General features: G+C 36.6%; 1 protein-coding gene across 1 annotated transcript in view; it reads left to right on the top strand.

Moving 5' to 3' along the window:
* LOC117261041 (complexin-2) overlaps window positions 1-3822 on the top strand; it is a 54524-nt gene extending 50702 nt beyond the window's left edge. Inside the window, exons 3-4 of the mRNA XM_033633238.2 lie at window positions 952-1127; window positions 2612-3822. Of these exons, the coding sequence (XP_033489129.1) occupies window positions 952-1127; window positions 2612-2809 (374 nt within the window). The 3' untranslated portion in view covers window positions 2810-3822. The remainder of the gene's footprint in view (window positions 1-951; window positions 1128-2611) is intronic.
* The last annotated feature ends 18145 nt before the right edge of the window (window positions 3823-21967 follow it).

Raw genomic sequence — 21967 nt, 5'->3', positions numbered from 1 at the left:
ATGTATTATAGAAAAGTGATTTATCTTTTTATAAATGACAAAAGGCACATCTGCCTCATTTTCGCTGTGGTATCCTGATACTACTCAGAACCATGATACTTTCACTGGTATCATACTGTGGGTCCCAATTTTGGTACCGTGACAACACTAATACATATAAATTCACGGGTATTGGCACAGGTAAAAAATGACCTCGATGTGGGCGGGCAGTGAGTCATCACACAAATATATTTTTTATTTTTCAGAATGAAACAAATAAAAAGATGTGCAGTATATGTGTAATATTCCGACATCTAAATTACTATTATCAAGCTGCAGTTCCTTTTATTTTGAAAGTCACTGACACAAGTGGAACCTTTGACCTCGTTGTCACATTGGTCACCGACGTGGAGGATGGGTGGGTGCAGCTTTTCAAACTGGGACCCGTGTGGGACTCACCTTATGAATCATGACACAGTGATTTCTCCTACATGACAATACAGTCGCTTTTAATAATAGAAACTTATAAATCTTATTGGTATCAATTTCAGCGATTCTGGCCCTGTATTACTTGGTATCGGATCGAAACCAACTTTTGTGGTAATGACTGCCCCTAACTGGTTAGTGAGCCCAGATCCAGAACACACACACACACACACACACACACACAGCACGCTCTCATGCACACCCCTGACGACAGCCACACAGACAGGGCTGATAAACACATAGACAGGTCTGGACAGCAGGTAAAAACTTTATGGATTTTTTGACAGCCTGTCGATTTGGAGGCCCCCGTGGGATTTGTCTTGTTAGCCAGATGGCTAGTCCACCACTGAGCAGCAGCCACTGTGACTGTTTCTATGACAAACACGAACAGGTATTTTACCAGCAATCATTGTCACGGTGGGAGAGTCAGTTAAACAGCACAGACAGTCTGTTTTTACCTCCCATATCTGTGTCTTTTCTGTCCAGGGGCCACCAAAGACATGGGTAAGATGCTGGGAGGGGAGGAGGAGAAGGACCCGGATGCAGCCAAGAAGGAGGAGGAGCGGCAGGAGGCGCTGAGGCAGCAGGAGGAGGAGAGGAAGGCCAAACACGCCCGCATGGAGGCCGAGAGGGAAAAAGTACGGCAGACCATCAGGGACAAGGTAGAAAGTCTCCTCTGGTTTAACTGATCCTTTAACGTTCTGACTCACATGCACCAGAGTGACGTCTGTCTCATGTCTCTGCTAACATGTTTCAAAAACATGCTTCAAGTGACCTCCAGCCTCAAGTTTACACCAAGTGTCCAACACCTGTCCTTGTCACTCACCAATAGGTACCTGAGTCTAGACATAATTCTTCACAAACTTCCTGTCGTTGTGGTGGACTTGTTAAGCTCTCTGAGCAGCGTCACTATAACAAACCTCAACTGTACAGTCACAGTAAAATAAAGCAGATACGTAAAGTAAATCAGCCATGTACCCATCAGCTGTGAGCTCACAGTATCATCTGTGTGCTCGAGATCATCACATACTGGAGGTGTGACCACTTCAAAGATGGCTCAGTACCTGCTTTCTTCCTACGTTTGTACTTTTTGTACAGAAAACATGTTTTATAAGCGCTGTTCACTGACAGGTTATACACTTAATCTGCATGGTAACATATCTGATCACTGTCTGACCACGCAGGTCACAGTGAAGTGTGAAGTGTGGACACATATGTGCGGACTCAGCTAGGTTCAGATATGGAGCATCCGCTCATAAAGCCATTTTAGAATGTTGCAGAGAAAAGTTGCAGCAGTGTGAATTGGACGGTCTGAGCTCATTGCTGCTGCTGGCTGTATGTGCTTATGCCCCGCCCACGCACACACACGTTCTCATTGACTGATGAATTGCCGCTGGTTATTTATATTATTGTGGTTAGCATGTGCATACAGTTTTTTTTAACACAGGAAAATTAGCTAAAAATAGGTGATAGACTCCTTTCCCATTGCCAGTAGACTAGAGCTGTGTACATGGCTCTGCAGCAGATGAGCATACCTTAGTTTTTTTTCCCTGGTGTGCCAAGTATGACATCACAGACAGGCAGGAAAACAGGTTAGTGAACAGTAGAAAACAGCATGAAGGCCTGAAGGACAATGTTACAGTGGTTACTTCTTTTAATATATCTTCTCCATCTCTCTTTCAAACTTAGTGCAGACTCATTTGGATCGATGTTTGAGTGCTGCTTGAGCAGAGACGGTATTTTGTGGTGCCACGTCATTGCATCTTGTTCACCCTGTTGTTGTATTTCCATCACCGTTGATGGGAGCTGAAACTGATAAATACTCGTGACTATTGCAGAGTCATTTGACCTGGATGTGAATGCCAGTTGTCACCTTTCCCATTACATACAAAAGCCAGATGGTAACGGGTGTAAGTGGGGTTTTTTGTGCAGTGGGAAAGACTCTAAACACTCCTAATAATACACCATGATAGAAAGAGGGCATTGCAGCTATATTGACTCTGTTACTTTTTCTTAAATAACGTACATCACTGCAACTCCTGATTGCATCGAAATCATTAAACCTGCAGCCACTGAGCTAACTGCTAAACTGTCTGTTACTGATGCTCTTTCCCTGCGTATCACCTCTTGTCCTCTCTCTGTTCAGTATGGGCTGAAGAAGAAGGAGGAGAAGGAGGCGGAGGAGAAGGCGGCCATGGAGCAGGCCTGCGAGGGCTCACTGACACGCCCAAAGAAGGCGATCCCTCGGGGCTGCGGAGACGACGACGAAGAGGACGAGGAGAGCATCCTCGACACCGTCCTCAAGTTTCTGCCCGGACCTCTACAGGACATGTTCAAGAAGTAAAACAAAAAAAAAACCCCAACAAATAAAAGGATCCCTAAATTCAGGGTCCAGTCTGGTCTGGGCCAGGCTGCGGGGCGGGAAGTTTCTGTCGGGTGGAGAGGGTGGAGTGTTGCAGGAGAGACTGGGGGTGGGGCGGGGGTTGGGCTTGAGTGTAGATTTAGGGTACGTAGACGCCGACACAGATTCGGGAGGGGGGTTCTTGCAAAACTGTTAGAGGCTACACACTGCCTTTCTAGAAATCGTTTACTTCTTCTTTTCTACTCCTCGACGATTGCGTCATTCTTCTCCTTTTTTGTTGCCACAACTGCCGTACAACTTTTCAACTGCCACTCAGCACATTTCTTACAATTCGTATGTCTATGTCCTGTCCTTGTTGCTCTTTTTACACCTGATTCAGATCAGACATTTTGATCAGTTGGCTATCATCTGTTGCCGATGGTGACCAACGGAGAACAGTATTCCCTTAAAGAAGAGCAGTGGACAGATCTGAGATTTTTCAAAATGGCACTGCCACCATGTGTCCAGTAGATGGAGCATGTTGTCTTTATTTTAGTGGGTGTTTTCTACTTTTATGAACCTGCTGTAGGTCTTTATATTGAAAAAATAAATAAATCACATTTGAGTTTTTAGGACCTGTGCCTTCATACCATCTCCTCTGGCAGAGGATTGTAAATGAGGGTTTAATTTTCAGTCAGGTGTACAGGTGTTGGTAGCATGGAGGCCTCACCCTTACCACACAACATCCGACACTTTTAAAATAACGTGTTTTATATGAAGTTGGCCAGTTGGCGTATTTTGGGTTTTTCTTTACTTCTGCGAATCCCAGATGAAGTTTTGAAGACTGAACAGTCCAAAAAACAATTTAAAAACATAATTCACTGTTAGCTACATGGCTACGAGCTTCCAGAGAACTGTTTGCTGACGAAAACATTTTATCTGGCTCCTATTTCCACCCCTAGTTTTCCAAAAGCTGGAGCCTGTCAGCTGGAAACACTGCCATCATGCTAGGAAAATAGAATTAAAAATCCTGAACCTGTCGAGAACTCGTCAGTATATGACTTTTCTTTGGAATAGATTTTAATTTGCTCATCCATGCAGGAATCTTCTTAGCTTGTTTGAATCCCATTTTCAAAAATAAATCTCCGCTGTTCAGTCCAAAAAAAAAAAAAAGCAGAGAGCTCAGAGTAAATGATTTTTGAGGTCCCCATAGACAATCAAAGCATCGACCACTGAGAGGGTAGCCGCTACTCTGCATGTTGTCATTTCCTGTCACGTCATCTTGGATTGGTAACGTCAAGCACTCGACTATCTGATTGCTATTAAGTGTCTCTTTATTTAAACTGTTTATTGATGTTTTTTTCTTCTTCACACATGAATGCAAACTCCAGACAACCTCCAGGGTTTTTTTTTAGTTTTTGTGAATATGCTACCAGTTTATTTTAATGCAACTGAAATGGTGTGACTTGCTGAGCTAACCCTTTCCCTCACCTTTTAATGCATAAGTTTACCTTGATCAAAGTTCATCAACATCGAGACCAAAGAAATGCTGGTGAGATCTTACTATTTCTTTTGTCACCGCTGAAACACAGACGTGCATGTCCGACCTGCAGGCCTGCGGGAGAAACCCTACAGCCTGTTCAGCGTGTGCATGCATCCCAAAGACCACCAATACATTAAAATGATCCTTTGTCCTCTAAAGTATTCAGTGGCTGAATTAAACCAGACAATGTAACTGTAGACTGAGCCTGAGAAAAAGTGGTTCTCACTGCCTGAAGAGCTCACGTAGAGCTGCGTATACTCTGCATCCTGCATCTCTTAATCCAACAAAATATCATAGTGATTTGTCATATAGCATTTAAGTAGACGTACTGTAAATGGAAACGATCTCTATTTAGTGAAACTACCTAATTATATAGACATTTATCGATAAAGCATGTGGGTTGTTCCTAAATTATCTGGTGGCTTCTCAGTGGTTAGTTATCGACGGTGTATGATTAATACATTGTTCCATGAGTTTGTAACTAAAAATAATTTTAAGGATAAATAAGACTAATGATGAAGCACTATAAAAACATTTTCTTTTTTTTCATTTTCTAGCTCAGATAGGACTTTTCACTAGACAAAGCCATATTGTTTAGATCGCAATAATTACTTCAAATGAAAAAAAGAGAATAAGTTAACTGTCTCATGTTTGTTTTCAGTAAAAAAAAAAGAAAAGAAAAATGATATTTGCATATCTGTTTGTAAATCTTCACCATTCTTGTATCTTTAAACATGTATACTAAAGTATACACAAAGAAAATGTACGTAGAAAAGGAAGCCATTGTTTTAAGTGTCTCAGTGTACTACATGTGTACTGTAAGTGTGTGTTTCTATGTGTATGTCTTTCTACGTGTCTGTGACGTGAGACCATGTTGTTGGTTCCTATAGTCCTGCTTTATACCATGTAAACGTGTCTTTGAACTATTTTGTGCACAGGCAGACGCTGGGGCGCCTCCCTACTCCTGCCACGTCTTAAAAGAATTATACTTAACACATTCCTTTCAAATGTTGAGCATGCAAATGTTTGGTAGAGAAGTCAACAAATGTCAAAAGATAAAAAAATAGACAACTTCCTGTTTCTGTAGGAGTCTCCAGGCAACAGAATCCGTGCATTGGATCCAGAAGGAGAGAAGGCTGTGCAATGGGCTTGTTGAGTGTGCAATGTTGTCTGAGTGAGCTGACAAGAGAGGAGGTTTGGTGAAGCTTAAAGGGAAACTTTGGCCGCTTTCAACCAGCTCTGTGTCACCACAGTGTGTGCAGGTAAAGGGTGTTTGGCTGGCTTCCCTGTGTGTTGCCAGTGCCTGGCAGTCTGTGCTCATCGAACATGTTCTCATTCCCAACTCTTCACCTATCGCCATTTGGTCACTGAATCTTTCACATCTACATGTGACGTGCTATGTATCCTGGGTGCTGTTACATGTCTTGTGTCTTTTCAAAATATACTTCCGTTTTCACAGGAAAGTTTCTGCGTGTTAGATGTGTACAGTCTTACTTCAGTAGAACACCTCATATTTATGTCTATTTCCTTGTGCAACTAATGCACGTAATTAAATGTAGAAAAAACATCATTGTTTGGCTCAACATTCATGTGGCAAGAAAACGCTGGCCTCCTGGGTGAAAGTCTAGTGTTTGTTGGACCCATTCACCACCCCTCCCTCTCACCCTACATGGACTTTTGAGCTCCTTAAGTTATATTGTTGTTGGGCAGTGTTATAATCTGGTGGCACCTGGTACTGTATCATACAGCCATGTAAGGCCAAGCAACGGTATTTGACTACTTCAGAATGAGAATGGGTTGGCTCATCTGCTGGTGGTGGTCCACCAGATGTCCTCATTTTTTTGCTGGTGATCAGGGTGATCAGAATGCTGGCAACATGGAGGGAAGCCAAACACCATAAGCCTGCCCACACTGCACATACTGCACATCCTGCAGTGATACAAACTGGTTGAAAATTGGCAAAGTTTCCTTTTAAGGCCGTGATCACGCAGGAGCTTTGTTATTCAGCTGAGCCACAAAGATCGTGGATGTGTCCCAGTTCTATAGGCCTAGTATACATTTGTAGTAGTTGCGGTAGTTAGGCAACACATATAACAAGAAATGGGACAAAATTAAGAATACTGAAAGTTGACTCAAGATTAAATTTGGTGAAGGTTAAAGGAAAACATTGCGCATTTTCAACCCCTTTGTGTCACCGTGGTGTGTGCAGGTAAAGGGTGTTTGGCTTCCCTCTGTGTTGCCAGTGCCCAGAGGTCTTCGCTCATCCACTGGTGGGCGTCTGCCAGGTGACACAAAAGATTTGCCCAAAAACTTTACCTGTCGTCCATGGACTGGCAGGGAGCTTCAAACACTGTTTACCTGCACTTACTGCACACACTGTGGTGATGCAGAGCTGGTATAAAATTGGCAAAGTTTCACTCTAAGGGGTGATCACACTGGAGCTTTGTTACTTATGCTCAAAGGTAACTCCATTTTCAACCCCCTTTGTGTCACTGCAGTATGTGTGTGCAGGTTAATGGTGTTTGGTTTCCCTCCTTGTTGCAAGTGCCTAGAGATCCCTGCTCGTCTGCATTTCGTGTCGTCTGGCAGACTTTTGCAGGGAGCAGGGAGCTTCGAGTGCTGGCAACATGGAGGGAAGCAAACACTGTTTACCTGCACACACTGCGATGACATAGAACTGGTTGAAAATCCAGCAGCTTTTCCTTTTAAGGCTGTGATCACACAGGAGCTTTGTTACTCAGCTGATCGTAAATGTGTCTCAGTTCTGTAGTATACTTTTAAAAAAGGAAATGGGAGACGTGCAATTAAAAAAAAAAAAAAAAACTGCAACTGAAATGCTTTTTTGATAACCTCATGGTACGAAAAATATTTTGACTCCAGTGTAGAATACTTAATGTTAACTTTCATGTTTCTCTATAAGAGACCGACCTGAAGAGAGATTTATTTTAATGCAGCTCATCGTCATTAACTAACCTCCCATGTGGGAGCCTCATAGATGTAAAATGGTTGCAGAGCAGAAACTGAGATGGTTTGTAGTGCAGCTTTGTTCGAGTTGTCTGATTGATTTTATTTACTACATGGACACAGGGACTCCCACATTTCCTCCCGCACCCGAGGCCAGGCCAGTTTCACCCACCGCACGTGGATTAAGTTTATTCAAGCCTTGTATCTCCCGGGCGGGTAGGACAGAGGGGACATAAATCCTGGACTAGGCTTAATTCATGGAAACTACAGCCATAGATCGTCTGTATGTAAAATAGTCTCTCAGCGGGACTCGTCTCGAGGCGTCACAGCATGTGAACTGCCTTTGAAAAGGGCTATTACCATGTCATCTGTATGTGAGGTTACTGGTGACTCATCTGTCACTTGTCCTGGTGTGAGGTTGTTTTAATTCATTGTGGTTGCATGAGATACTTGAGTGTGTAAAACTGTGTTTGTGGAGCGACATGTTGTTTTCAGTTTAGATAAATCTTTGGTTTGATAGGTAACAGTGTAAAAGCAAGGAGCTGGGTTATACACAATACAGATTATTTTACATGGAATATATAAACTGTATATTTTCCTAACACAAAAGCAGGTGTGGGTGAATGAGAGTGTTGATCTTGAGCAGAAATGCCTCAAACACATTAAATGGCTGAAACATCTGAGCTCGAAGGCTTTAGTGGAGACTCTAGATGAAGAGATTGTAACATCTGGATTATCAAAGCATCTTCTGTTGTCAGGAGCCCAGAAACATTCAGAGAACGGAGAAACAGGCTTGACTTGAGTGTCCTGAGATCACTTTGGTTATGATTTCATAAACAAAACTGATTTGACTTGGAACTGCCATTAAAAACCACAGTTCATTTTCTCCCAACAAAACGTGATTTAAGGGGGATTTATACTTGTGCAGCAGACCCTACGCCATAGCCTACGCACGTGGCCTATGCCATTGTGAGTATTTATACTTGTGCGGTGGTGTGTTTGTGTCACTCTGCAGTTAACACCTCCAAAACACTAGTTGGCGGCAGACTTCTCTCTACTCATATATACCCAGGGACAACGGCAACATTTAACAAAGGTAACGTTACAAAATTCGGTTCTATTAACAACTCACAACATTCACCGACAAAACAACTGTCTTATATTAAACACTTTTTCCAAACATGCTAACGTAATTAGCACAAGTCTATGGCATTTTACATTGTATAAATTAGCCTGCCGACGAGCGGAGATTTCCTCTGCTCATATGAAGCCAGGATAAATCCTGAAGTAAAAATCCCTGAAGGATAAATCACACACAAGACTTAAAATGTTTTATTGTCTTCAAAATGTATTATGTCTTATTTGTGAGATTAAAGCAAATAAAGGCTTGGTTTCCACTGAGGGAAATGCTTTCAGCTTACAATAAAAGATGCTGAGACGTGTAGTTACATTTCTGGGGATGTGCACATCAGGCTACGGCGTTGATTCAATGCAAAAGTATAAATCCTTCATTACTCATGCCGCACATGTTTACTTCCTAATTATAACTTCATTGAAATGCAATGAGCAGTTGAGATGGAGAGAAGAAGAAAAAAAAACGCAACTTTTAACTTTATCGTTCCTCCAACCAGGGCCGGACTGTTTTCTGAATGCTGTAATGATGTCATAACATTTGTAATTTTGTAACATTTTTCACGTAGGATTATTATTGTGACTGCCCTGCTGATTCCTGCCAGTAAATTTAGTTAACGTGTCTTGCTTGGCGAACGTCTTACCGAGACGTCACGTTGAGCAGCTCGTCTTACCACCACGTTTACGTTCCCTCTAGTGGAAGACGAGATTTTGGCGAGCACAGCTGTTACTGTGAAGAGAAACTTTCTGAATACATTCCAGTCTTTTTGGCATTTGCACTAGAATACGCTGAAATGTTACACTAACAACAGTTATGGCATCTACAAAGTCACCACTATCAACTACCTGTACTTTTTAAAAAAAAAATTTATGACTGTCCGGCTTCTAAACAATAAAGTTAAAAGGTTTAAGACCGTAGTGAGCACGGTTCGATACCTGGCAGCATTCCCTTTAGTTTGGCCGTTTGTGCCAACCAACATAATTGGCAATGTTAACAAGTTTGCTGATGATGTGACGTTGTTCTGTCGCTGCAGCTGGAGAACTCCATGTGGAGAGGCTGGGACTGACATGGGCAATAGTGAACAGAGATAAAGGTTAAAAACAGCTGAAAACAGGAGCGGATTTCTCTTAACTTTTTAAATCAAGAGGGTCTTTCTTTTTAATTCAGGGTGAAATCATTTCAGGGTACAGAGGTTAAGAATGTAAAATATGAGTTCTTATGCTATTTGTTCTTTAATTGCATGTCATATATTCTATGTGGAGCCCAATCACTGTAAAACTGTCTCATCAATGGAATTAAATCATTCTTTTTGGAAATTAAATGCATAACACTAATAAAAAAAAGGTTTATTAAAGATACCTGTGTTTTTATTTTCTGTTCTGCTTGGCTTTGCCTCAGTCTTGCTTTTTCTTTCATCACTGAGGGTTCATTGTGTTTCTTTGTTATGACATAATTTAAATGGAATAATTAGATAATATTACATGAGAGGGTGTGTTTTACTGTCACTGTGTGACGTAAGGAAAGCTCACCCATCAAAATGTGTTCATACTGTGGGGCGTTATCTCAGTTTCCATAGAAATACATGGGGTCTGATTTTTTAACTGGAAAACAATCAGTCATGCCATTTAACACTTTCCCTGCCAAAGTATTATTTTAAAGTTGCCAGTCACCGCCATCAATTTTGATCATATTCACTAATCTTTCAAGACCCACAGAATAATTTGTTCTATAAATATGTAAACAGTATATATATCAAACTAAAGAAGAGACCTTCTGTTTTTAAACACGAACACACACACACATGCAAAAAGACAATTTTATTCTATCTTATTCCATTTCTTTTTATCAGCTCTTGAATTTGTTCATTTTCATACAAAAAGAAAGCTGACGAAAATGCATTTTTGTCAAAGAAATGCACTCTAAAAGCCTTAGAGAGGGAACAAGTCACAGTATAGTATGCCATACAAATTTAATTAAAAACTCACAACATAGTGTATCATTAAAATTGAAAATAAAAAGTCACAACATATATGTCATAAAAAATAAGTAAAAAGTTATAAAAAAATATATATAATTAAAAATGTCATTTAAAAATCATAGTATAGTAGGTCAGGTGTTGCAGGAAAGCTTTGCCACTAAGTCAGACCTGTCAAATAACCACAGAAAACAATATATGAAATAAAATATAGGACAATCTTTATTTTTTCAAGTGAAAAATTAACAATTCACGAACAGGAGGAGGGATACAACAAGATACAATGGACACGTCCCACCAGGACACCAAAAAGCTCCCACTAAGCTGTTACATCCACTGCACGCTCTTAAAAACAGGGCTGGCCCTCCAGCTGAAGGCACAACACCTGAAAACACAGCATACTACTGACCTCTACTGGAGGCACTGCAACTCTACACTTATCTGTCAGTCCACACAGCACCATCACTGCAGTCCACATGCCACCACTTAAAGGTGAGCGCTTGTCGACTGTCCAGTTTAGGATTGTAGCTGCTCTTTCTTCCCACATTTAGTTATCTCATAAAAACGTACTCATAAAAAAAAACATTAGACACGCGTAACAACAATTTTAGAACGTAAGTAACTTGTTTGGCAAGGCCCTACCCACAAATCGCCATGGAACGGCTTTAATGTCCATCACAAAAATCTTTAAAATGAGCTTTTACATTACATCCACATACATATTTTAATTTTAAATTCATGAAAAAGGCTATGGTATTCATAAATTCATAAAAAGAGAAAGAAACAAACTAGATATTTACAACCTGGGATGATAATGCTGGGATCCTGGTCAGAATTTAAGATGGATCAAATCCAATTTAAAGACATTAATAGAAACCAGTTTACAGTAATGAACCTCTCTAACTTCAGTACACAGGAGAAAACAGTGTCAACAACTATACTATGGCGTTTTTTTGTGATTTTGAACGACATACTATACTATGACATTTTTTCGTGATTTTGGACGAAATGCTATACTATGACTTTTTATCATGATTTCGGACGATATACTATACTATGACGTTTTTTTGTGATTTTGGACGACATACTATACTATGACCTTTCTTTGTGATTTTGGACGACATGCTATACTATGACCTTTCTTTGTGATTTTGGACGACATACTATACTATGACCTTTCTTTGTGATTTTGGACGACATACTATACTATGACCTTTCTTTGTGATTTTGGACGACATGCTATACTATGATCTTTCTTTGTGATTTTGGACGAAATGCTATACTATGACTTTTTATCATGATTTTGGACGATATACTATACTATGACGTTTTTTTGTGATTTTGGACGACATACTATACTATGACCTTTCTTTGTGATTTTGGACGACATACTATACTATGACCTTTCTTTGTGATTTTGGACGAAATGCTATACTATGATCTTTCTTTGTGATTTTGGACGACATGCTATACTATGACCTTCCTTTGTGATTTTGGACGACATGCTATACTATGATCTTTCTTTGTGATTTTGGACGAAATGCTATACTATGACGTTTTTTCATGGTTTTGGACGAAATGCTATACTATGACATTTTATCATGATTTCGGACGACATACTATACTATGATGTTTTTTCATGATTTTGGATGGCATGTTATACTATGATGTTTTTTCATGATTTTGGAGGACATACTATACTATGACCTTTTTTTGTGATTTTGGACGAAATGCTATACTATGACGTTTTATCATGATTTTGGACGACATACTATACTATGACGTTTTTTCATGGTTTTGGATGACATGCTATACTATGACATTTTATCATGATTTCGGACGACATACTATACTATGACGTTTTTTCATGGTTTTGGATGATATACTATACTATGACGTTTTTTCATGATTTTGGATGACATACTATACTATGACCTTTTTTTGTGATTTTGGACGAAATGCTATACTATGACCTTTCTTTGTGATTTTGGGCGACATACTATACTATGACGTTTTTTCATGGTTTTGGATGACATACTATACTATGACGTTTTTTCATGATTTCAGACGACACACTATACTATGACTTTTTTTACATGAAATTTTTCGACATGCTATACGATGACGTTTTTCATGATTATGGACGACATGCTATACTATGACGTTTTTTCATGATTTTCGAAAACATACTATACTATGACGTTTTTTCATGGTTTTGGACGACATACTAAACTATGATGTTTTTTCATGATTTTGGACGACATACTATACTATGACGTTTTTTCATGATTTTGGACGACATACTATACTATGACTTTTTTTTGCGATTTTGGACGACATGCTATACTATGACGTTTTTTCATGGTTTTGGATGACATACTATACTATGACGTTTTTTTGTGATTTTGGACGAAATGCTATACTATGACATTTTATCATGATTTTGGACGACATGCTATACTATGACCTTTCTTTGTGATTTTGGACGACATACTATACTATGACCTTTCTTTGTGATTTTGGACGACATGCTATACTATGATCTTTCTTTGTGATTTTGGACGAAATGCTATACTATGATGTTTTTTCATGATTTTGGATGGCATGTTATACTATGATGTTTTTTCATGATTTTGGAGGACATACTATACTATGACCTTTTTTTGTGATTTTGGATGAAATGCTATACTATGACGTTTTATCATGATTTTGGACGACATACTATACTATGACGTTTTTTCATGGTTTTGGATGACATACTATACTATGATGTTTTTTCATGATTTTGGACGACATGCTATACTATGACATTTTATCATGATTTTGGACGACATACTATACTATGACATTTTATCATGATTTTGGACGACATACTATACTATGACCTTTTTTTGTGATTTTGGACGACATACTATACTATGACGTTTTTTTGTGATTTTGGACGAAATGCTATACTATGACATTTTATCATGATTTCGGACGACATACTATACTATGACGTTTTTTCATGGTTTTGGATGACATACTATACTATGACGTTTTTTCATGATTTTGGATGACATACTATACTATGATGTTTTTTCATGATTTTGGACGACATACTATACTATGACGTTTTTTTGTGATTTTGGACGACATACTATACTATGACCTTTTTTTGTGATTTTGGACGACATGCTATACTATGACCTTTCTTTGTGATTTTGGACGACATACTATACTATGACGTTTTTTTGTGATTTTGGACGAAATGCTATACTATGACATTTTATCATGATTTCGGATGACATACTATACTATGACGTTTTTTCATGGTTTTGGACGACATACTATACTATGACGTTTTTTCATGATTTCAGACGACACACTATACTATGACTTTTTTTACATGAAATTTTTCGACATGCTATACGATGACGTTTTTCATGATTATGGACGACATGCTATACTATGACGTTTTTTCATGATTTTCGAAAACATACTATGACGTTTTTTCATGGTTTTGGACGACATACTATACTATGACGTTTTTTCATGATTTTGGACGACATACTATACTATGACGTTTTTTCATGATTTTGGATGACATACTATACTATGACATTTTTTCATGGTTTTGGATGACATACTATACTATGACGGTTTTTTTGTGATTTTGGACGACATACTATACTATGACGTTTTTTCATGGTTTTGGATGACATACTATACTATGACGTTTTTTCATGGTTTTGGATGACATACTATACTATGACTTTTTTTGTGATTTTGGACGAAATGCTATACTATCACATTTTATCATGATTTTGGACGACATGCTATACTATGACCTTTCTTTGTGATTTTGGACGACATACTATACTATGACGTTTTTTTGTGATTTTGGACGAAATGCTATACTATGACATTTTATCATGATTTCGGACAACATACTATACTATGACGTTTTTTCATGGTTTTGGATGACATACTATACTATGACGTTTTTTCATGATTTCAGAAGACACACTATACTATGACTTTTTTTACATGAAATTTTTTGACATGCTATACGATGACGTTTTTCATGATTATGGACGACATGCTATACTATGACGTTTTTTCATGATTTTCGAAAACATACTATACTATGTCTTTTTTCATTAAAGTTTTCTACATACTATACTATGATGTTTTTTCATGATTTTGGACAACATGCCATACCATGACGTTTTTTCATGATTTTCGAAGATATACTTTACTATGACTTTTTTTCATGACAGTTTTCTACATACTATACTATGATGTTTATTCATGGTTTTGGACAACGTGCTATACTATGATGTTTTTTTTCAAAAGACATTTTTTGACATAGTATTCCATGATGGCATTTAACATAATTTATAGGACATCGTATAATAAGACTTTTTTGCAAAATAGTTGTGAAATTTTTTTGACATGCTGTACTTTGACTTTTGATTAAATATTTACAACCTACTTTCAATGAAAGTTTTACATGTTTTAAATTCTTTAATAAAGTTTTTCCAAAATACTATACCATGCCTTGTTATGTTGGGCTTGTTATAATTTTCATGAAATTCTTTATTTTTTAATGAAATTTTAAGACACACTATACTTTGATGTTTGTTTGTTTTGTTTTTTTTGCATTTTATTGTCATCAAAACACATTAATAGGCAATCAACACTGCAAAACAAAATCACATTGAGATTGGGCTTAACTTCACATACAAGCAGATTTAGATAAAGTTATACAATACGAGTGTAGAACACACCTGCATCTACCCAAACACTTACACATATACACACATCTGCATACCAGAAGTATACACTGAAACAATAAAATACAAGATTCCTTGTTACAATTGAGCAGGCAGGCAGCAGCAAGACTTCATTCATTTTTTTCAGGCCTTGTCATAATTTGCAGCATGTAACACTGGTCTGTGTTAAACAGGTGTTCAGGTACTTCCAATGAGTGGCATGTCCAGGGGTATGTCCACTTCCAGAACTCCATTTCTTCCTTGAAATTTATCCAAGATGTTTGCATTTTCGTGCAGTCACAAAATACATGAGTATGGCCACAGGGAATACCAAAGTTACTCCAGCCTTTCTTGGTAGAGTTGGTTTTAAAGACATAAGCTATCAACTTGTGTATTTTTAATGTAAAAACTAGTACATTATGACTTTTATATGAATGTTCATGACATACTATTCTATAAATTGTGATTTTTTTTTCACTACTATAACCTTTTTTAAGGAAATTTTTCAACTCACTATACTTAGTCATTTTTTCATGATTTGGGACGACTTATTATACTATCTCGTTTTTTCATGATTTCGGACGACATACTATACTATGATGTTTTTCATGATTTTGGACGACATAGTATGCTATATAATTTTTGGGGGTTTTTTGGACGACAAACTATACTATGTCGTTTTTTCGTGATTTTGGACGACATACTATACTATGATGTTTTTTCATGGTTTTGGACGACATACTATACTATGACGTTTTTTCATTATTTTGGATGACATACTGTACTATGATGTTTTTCGTGATTTTGGACATAGTATGCTATATAATTTTATGTCGATTTTTCGTGATTTTGGACGACATACTATACTGTGACGCTTTTTTTCGTGATTTTGGATGACGTGCTATACTATGACGTTTTTTGTTATTTTGTACAGCATATTATACCATGTACATTTTTTCGTGATTTTGGATGACATACTATACTATGACATTTTCTCCGTGATTTTGGATGACATACTATACTATGACGTTTTTTTCGTGATTTTGAACGACATACTATACTATGATGTTTTTTCATGATTTTCAAAGACATACTATACTACAATGTTTTTGGTTATTTTGGATGACATACGACATTTTTTAATGATTTTGTACAGCATACTATATCATGTACATTTTTTCGTGATTTTGGACGACATACTATACTACGTCGTTTTTTCATGATTTTGGACGACATACTATACTATGATGTTTTTCATGATTTTGGACGACATGGGGATCAATAAAGTATTTCTGATTCTGATTCTGATACTATACTACGATGTTTTTGGTTATTTTCGACAACATACTATACTATGACGTTTTTTCATGATTTTGGATGACATACTATATTATGCTATTTTTTCATGATTTTTGAAGACATACTATACTATGACGTTTTTACGTGATTTTGGACGACATACTATACTATGGTGTTTTTGGTTATTTTGGACAACATACTATACTGTGATGTGTTTGGTGATTTTAGACGACATACAACAGTATGTTGTTTTTGAGTGACTTTAGACGACATACTACAGTATGTTGTTTTTAAGTGATTTTGGACGACATACTGTGGCTTTTTTTCGTGATTTTGTACAGCATATTGTACTATGTGGTTTTTTCGTGGTTAGGGATGACATACTATACTATGATGTTTTTTGGTTATTTTGAACGGCATATTATACTATGACGTTTTTTCATGAGTTTGGATGACTATGATGTTTTGTTCGTGATTTTGGACAACATACTATACTATGACGTTTTTTCATGATTTTGGACGACTATGATGTTTTGTTCGTGATTTTGGACGACATACTATACTTTGATTTTTTTTTCATGACTTTCGAAGACATTCTATATTATGTCGTTTTTACGTGATTTTTGACGACATGCTATGCTGTGATATTTTTTTCATGATTTTGGACGACATACTATACTATGATGTTTTTTTCGTGATTTTGGACGACATACTATATTTTGATGTTTTTTCATGATTTCGGATGACATACTATACTATGACGTTTTTACATGATTTTTGACGACATACTATACTAAGATGTTTTTTGGTTATTTTGGACGACATACTATACTATGTCATTTTTTCGTGATTTTGTACAGCATACTATACTATGTGGTTTTTTTGTGATTTTGTACAGCATACTATACCATGTCATTTTTTTGTGATTTTCAAAGACATACTATACTATGTCATTTTTTCGCGATTTTGGACAACATACTATACTGTGACGTTTTTTCATGGTTTTGGACGACATACTATGCTACGATGTTTTTGGTTATTTTGGATGACATACGACATTTTTTAATGATTTTGTACAGCATACTATACCATGTACATTTTTTCGTGATTTTGGACGACATACTATACTATGATGTTTTTCATGATTTTGGACGACATGGGGATCAATAAAGTATTTCTGATTCTGATTCTGATACTATACTACGATGTTTTTGATTATTTTCGACAACATACTATACTATGTAGTTTTTTCATGATTTTGGACGACATACTATACTATGTAGTTTTTTCATGATTTTGGACGACATACTATACTATGATGTTTTTCATGATTTTGGACGACATGGGGATCAATAAAGTATTTCTGATTCTGATTCTGATACTATACTACGATGTTTTTGATTATTTTCGACAACATACTATACTATGTAGTTTTTTCATGATTTTCGAAGACATACTATACTATGACGTTTTTACGTGTTTTTGGACAACATACTATACTACGATGTTTTGGTTATTTCGGACAACATACTATACTATGCTGTTTTTTCGTGATTTTCGAAGACATATACTATGACATTTTTTCATGATTTTGGACAACATACTACACTGTGTAGTTTTTTCATGATTTTGGACAACATACTATACTGTGATGTTTTTGGTGATTTTAGACGACATACAACAGTATGTTGTTTTTGAGTGACTTTAGACGACATACTACAGTATGTTGTTTTTAAGTGATTTTGGATGACATATTATACTGTGGCTTTTTTTCATGATTTTGTACAACATATTGTACTATGTGGTTTTTTTGTGGTTAGGGATGACATACTATACTATGATGTTTTTTGGTTATTTTGAACGGCATATTATACTATGACGTTTTTTCCTGATTTTGGATGACTATGATGTTTTGTTCGTGATTTTGGACAACATACTATACTATGATGTTTTTTCATGATTTTGGATGACACACTATACTATGATGTTTTTTTCGTGATTTTTTATAACATACTATACTATGACGTTTTTTCATGATTTTGGATGACTATGACATTTTTACGTGATTTTGGATGACATACTATACTATGATGTTTTTTTTCATGATTTTTGAAGACATACTATACTATGACGTTTTTACGTGATTTTTGACAACATACTATACTAAGATGTTTTTTGGTTATTTTGGATGACATACTATACTATGTCATTTTTTCGTGATTTTGTACAGCATATTATACCATGTCATTTTTTCGTGATTTTGGACGACATGCTATACTATGACTTTTTTTTATGATTTCTTACGACATATTGCACTTTTTCATGAAATTTTTCGACATGCTATACTATGACTTTTATTTATGACTTTTATTCATAAAAATTAAAAAAATACTATTAAGACAAACTATGCTATGAGTTTTTTTTTTTTTTTTGTCACCATATTATAGTATGACATTTTTTCATGGTTTTGGATGACATACTATACTATGACATTTTTTCATGATTTTTTTTTTCATCAAATTTTTCAACATACTATACTGTATTTTTTTTTTGAGAAATGTTCTACATACTTCACTATGCTGTTTTTCATGAATTTTTTTACTGTGATTTCTTTTTTTAACATTCTTTACAATGACTTGCTTTCATTACATTACATGATGTGTTTCAACAAATTTTTTATGACAAAGTATATTAAGCCTTTTTTATGTGAAATGCGTGTGAATTTTTTTTTTGACATGCTATATTATGATTTTTTGGTGAAATTGTTTCTACACACTATAATGTGATGTTTTTCAACAATAAATTTACAACATAGTATAGTCAGACTTATTTTTTTTTAAATATTTGCTAAAACTTTTTGTCATGCTTTATTATGACTTTTTTAATGAAATTTTCATGACATGCTAAACTATAACTTTATTGATTAATTTTTTATGACACACTATACTATGATGTTTTTCAAGAAAATGATTACAACATAGCATACTAAGACTTTTTAGTGAAATCGTTGTGAAAAATTTTTGACATCGTATACAATGACTTTTTTAATGAATTCTGATTATACACAAAATGTTTTTTACATACTATATGAGTTTTTTGAATGTCTATTACTGTATGTATTATACTATGTCTTTTATGATTTATTTTCACATACTATACCATTTTTTAATGAAATTTTCAACACATACTATACTGTTACTCTTTTTTATGAAATATTTTTGACGTAGACCATGAAGTTTCTCCCTAAAAAGAATTTTAACTACAACACATTTCTATTGTCTCTTAGGTGGGCATTATTTGTCCATCCTGGAGCTGAAGCAGCGAGATTCTTCGTCCAAATAGTCCCGCCCTGGAGTCATGGTGACTTGTGTTTCTCCTTCTCCCATTGACTGACGAGGCATCATGTGAGCGTGCTGCAGCATTTTGTCAAGAGAAAGGGACGAGGTGTCAGAGCCAGTTATACATAACATTATGAAACACAGCAAATTATTTTATCAAGCATAAAAATAACCTCTGTTGAAATCACCTGTGTGACGTCTTGTTCCTGATTGGCTGATGCAGACACAGCTCTGCCTTCTGGCACAGGACACAGGTGGACACAGTTGGAGACACACAGGTTACCTTGACAACATGCTCTCTGGACAGAGTTGAGACACACACACAAACACACATGAATTAATATTGTTGTGTGAGTTAAGTGTTTGTGTTGTTGATGAGAGGTGTGTGTGTGTGTGTGTGTGTGTGTGTGTGTGTGCGTGCGTGCTTGTGTGCAGGTGTTGTACAAGGCTGATACAGATCACTGTTGGTGATGTCACACAGAGAGAGGGGGCTTGTTGATGACATCACTGCGGTATGATGAGACTGAGCAGTCGTCACAGACAGTTTCTGTTAACGACTCAATTTACAGACAAATTATTTAAAGGGCGATGCTGCTGTTTTTATATGAACCACAAATCCTGTTCAATATAATAAAAATTGTTTTCCCTCCTTATCTGTCGAGTGATGTCTCTCTGAGAAGAATAAAGAAGTTTTAGGAAACCCTTTTTTTTGTGTGTTGAAGCAGCGAGAGTTTTAATTGAAAGTCTAACAAACTGTAAGTGATAAATGATGTATGACTGAATATATAAACACCATTATTTGCTCTGCAGATCAAAGTGAAGCAGCATGTTACAACAAAACACTCACTCAGACTCTGAGCACTGAACTTTGTTCCATGTGAAATATTCTCTGTATTCTCTGAGGATTTTTTGTTTAAAGTGACAAAGACAAGATGTTCAGGGACCGACTGGTCTTTACTTGAATGAGAAAACATGCAGACTAAGAAAATGATTCACTAACAGGAAGAAGAAACCAGTCATTTAAGATTTGAAATCATTGCTGTTGTAATTTTGTGCACCAAAATGTCATATTTACACAAAGATATTTACATGTGTTTATGTGTGTACAAAAATTGTCACAAATTTTATATATATCTACACACACACACACACACACACACACACACACACACACACAGAGGCCACTTTATTAGGTACACTTGTTCAACTGCTCGTTAACGCAAATATCTGCTGAAGTTCAAACAGAGTATCAGAATGACGAAGAAAGGTGACTTTGAACATGGCATGGTTGTTGGTGCCAGACGGGCAGGTCTGATTATTTCAGAAACTGCCACGTGATTGGCTGATAATACAGCTGATGTTAACGAGCAGTTGAACAGGTGTACCTAATATAGTGGCTGGTGAGTGTATAAATATGTACGTATGTATGTGTATTAAGGAATATGGTCAGCAATGCGTTTTGTGAATATATATTTCATTTATACTGATAAACTCGTTAATTTGTGATATTTTAATAAAAGATTTGCACCTTCTTCATTTGCAGATTTCTTCCAGCTTTAAACAAACAATGTTAGAGGAAGAGCACTTACTGTGACAGATCTCAGTCCCGCCCACACTGTGTGATTGACAGGTGACATCACATCCTCTTGAGAAGACGTACAGACATTTGATTATAAGAGCACATCTTATGATGTAGAGTTGTAGTTTACATCAGACGAGAGCTGCATTAATTATTGTTTTTCTCACCGATTGATCAGCTGAGTCATCAGTTAATTAAAGCCTCACATGATCTGATCACTTTTTCCTGATCAATAAACATCAACAGCTGCTGTCTCCATCCGTCCTGTGAAATTATGGCTGAAAGAAACAGAAAACAGAAACAGTTCAGCAGGATTCAGAGGTTTGATCTGACTGCAGACGGTTACACAGGACAGTAAAGACGTCACAGAACATCCTGAAGGACACTGGCCGTCCTGCTCTCAGTTCTTCCATCAAAGAAACGTTCCCCCACCTGTCTCAGAAACAGCTTGTTTTGTATATTGTGTGTAATGTTTCTTTTTTTCTGTTGTCTGTTAATGTGTCCTCGTTGTGTCAGCATAGTTCCACAAAAACAAGAATTTCATTGTAATTTTTTAAACAACAATAAACTTTAA

This window comes from Epinephelus lanceolatus, chromosome 7 (assembly GCF_041903045.1).
Source record: "Epinephelus lanceolatus isolate andai-2023 chromosome 7, ASM4190304v1, whole genome shotgun sequence".
Classification (NCBI taxonomy): Eukaryota; Metazoa; Chordata; class Actinopteri; order Perciformes; family Serranidae; genus Epinephelus; species Epinephelus lanceolatus.
This window is presented reverse-complemented; position numbering and strand designations above follow the sequence as displayed.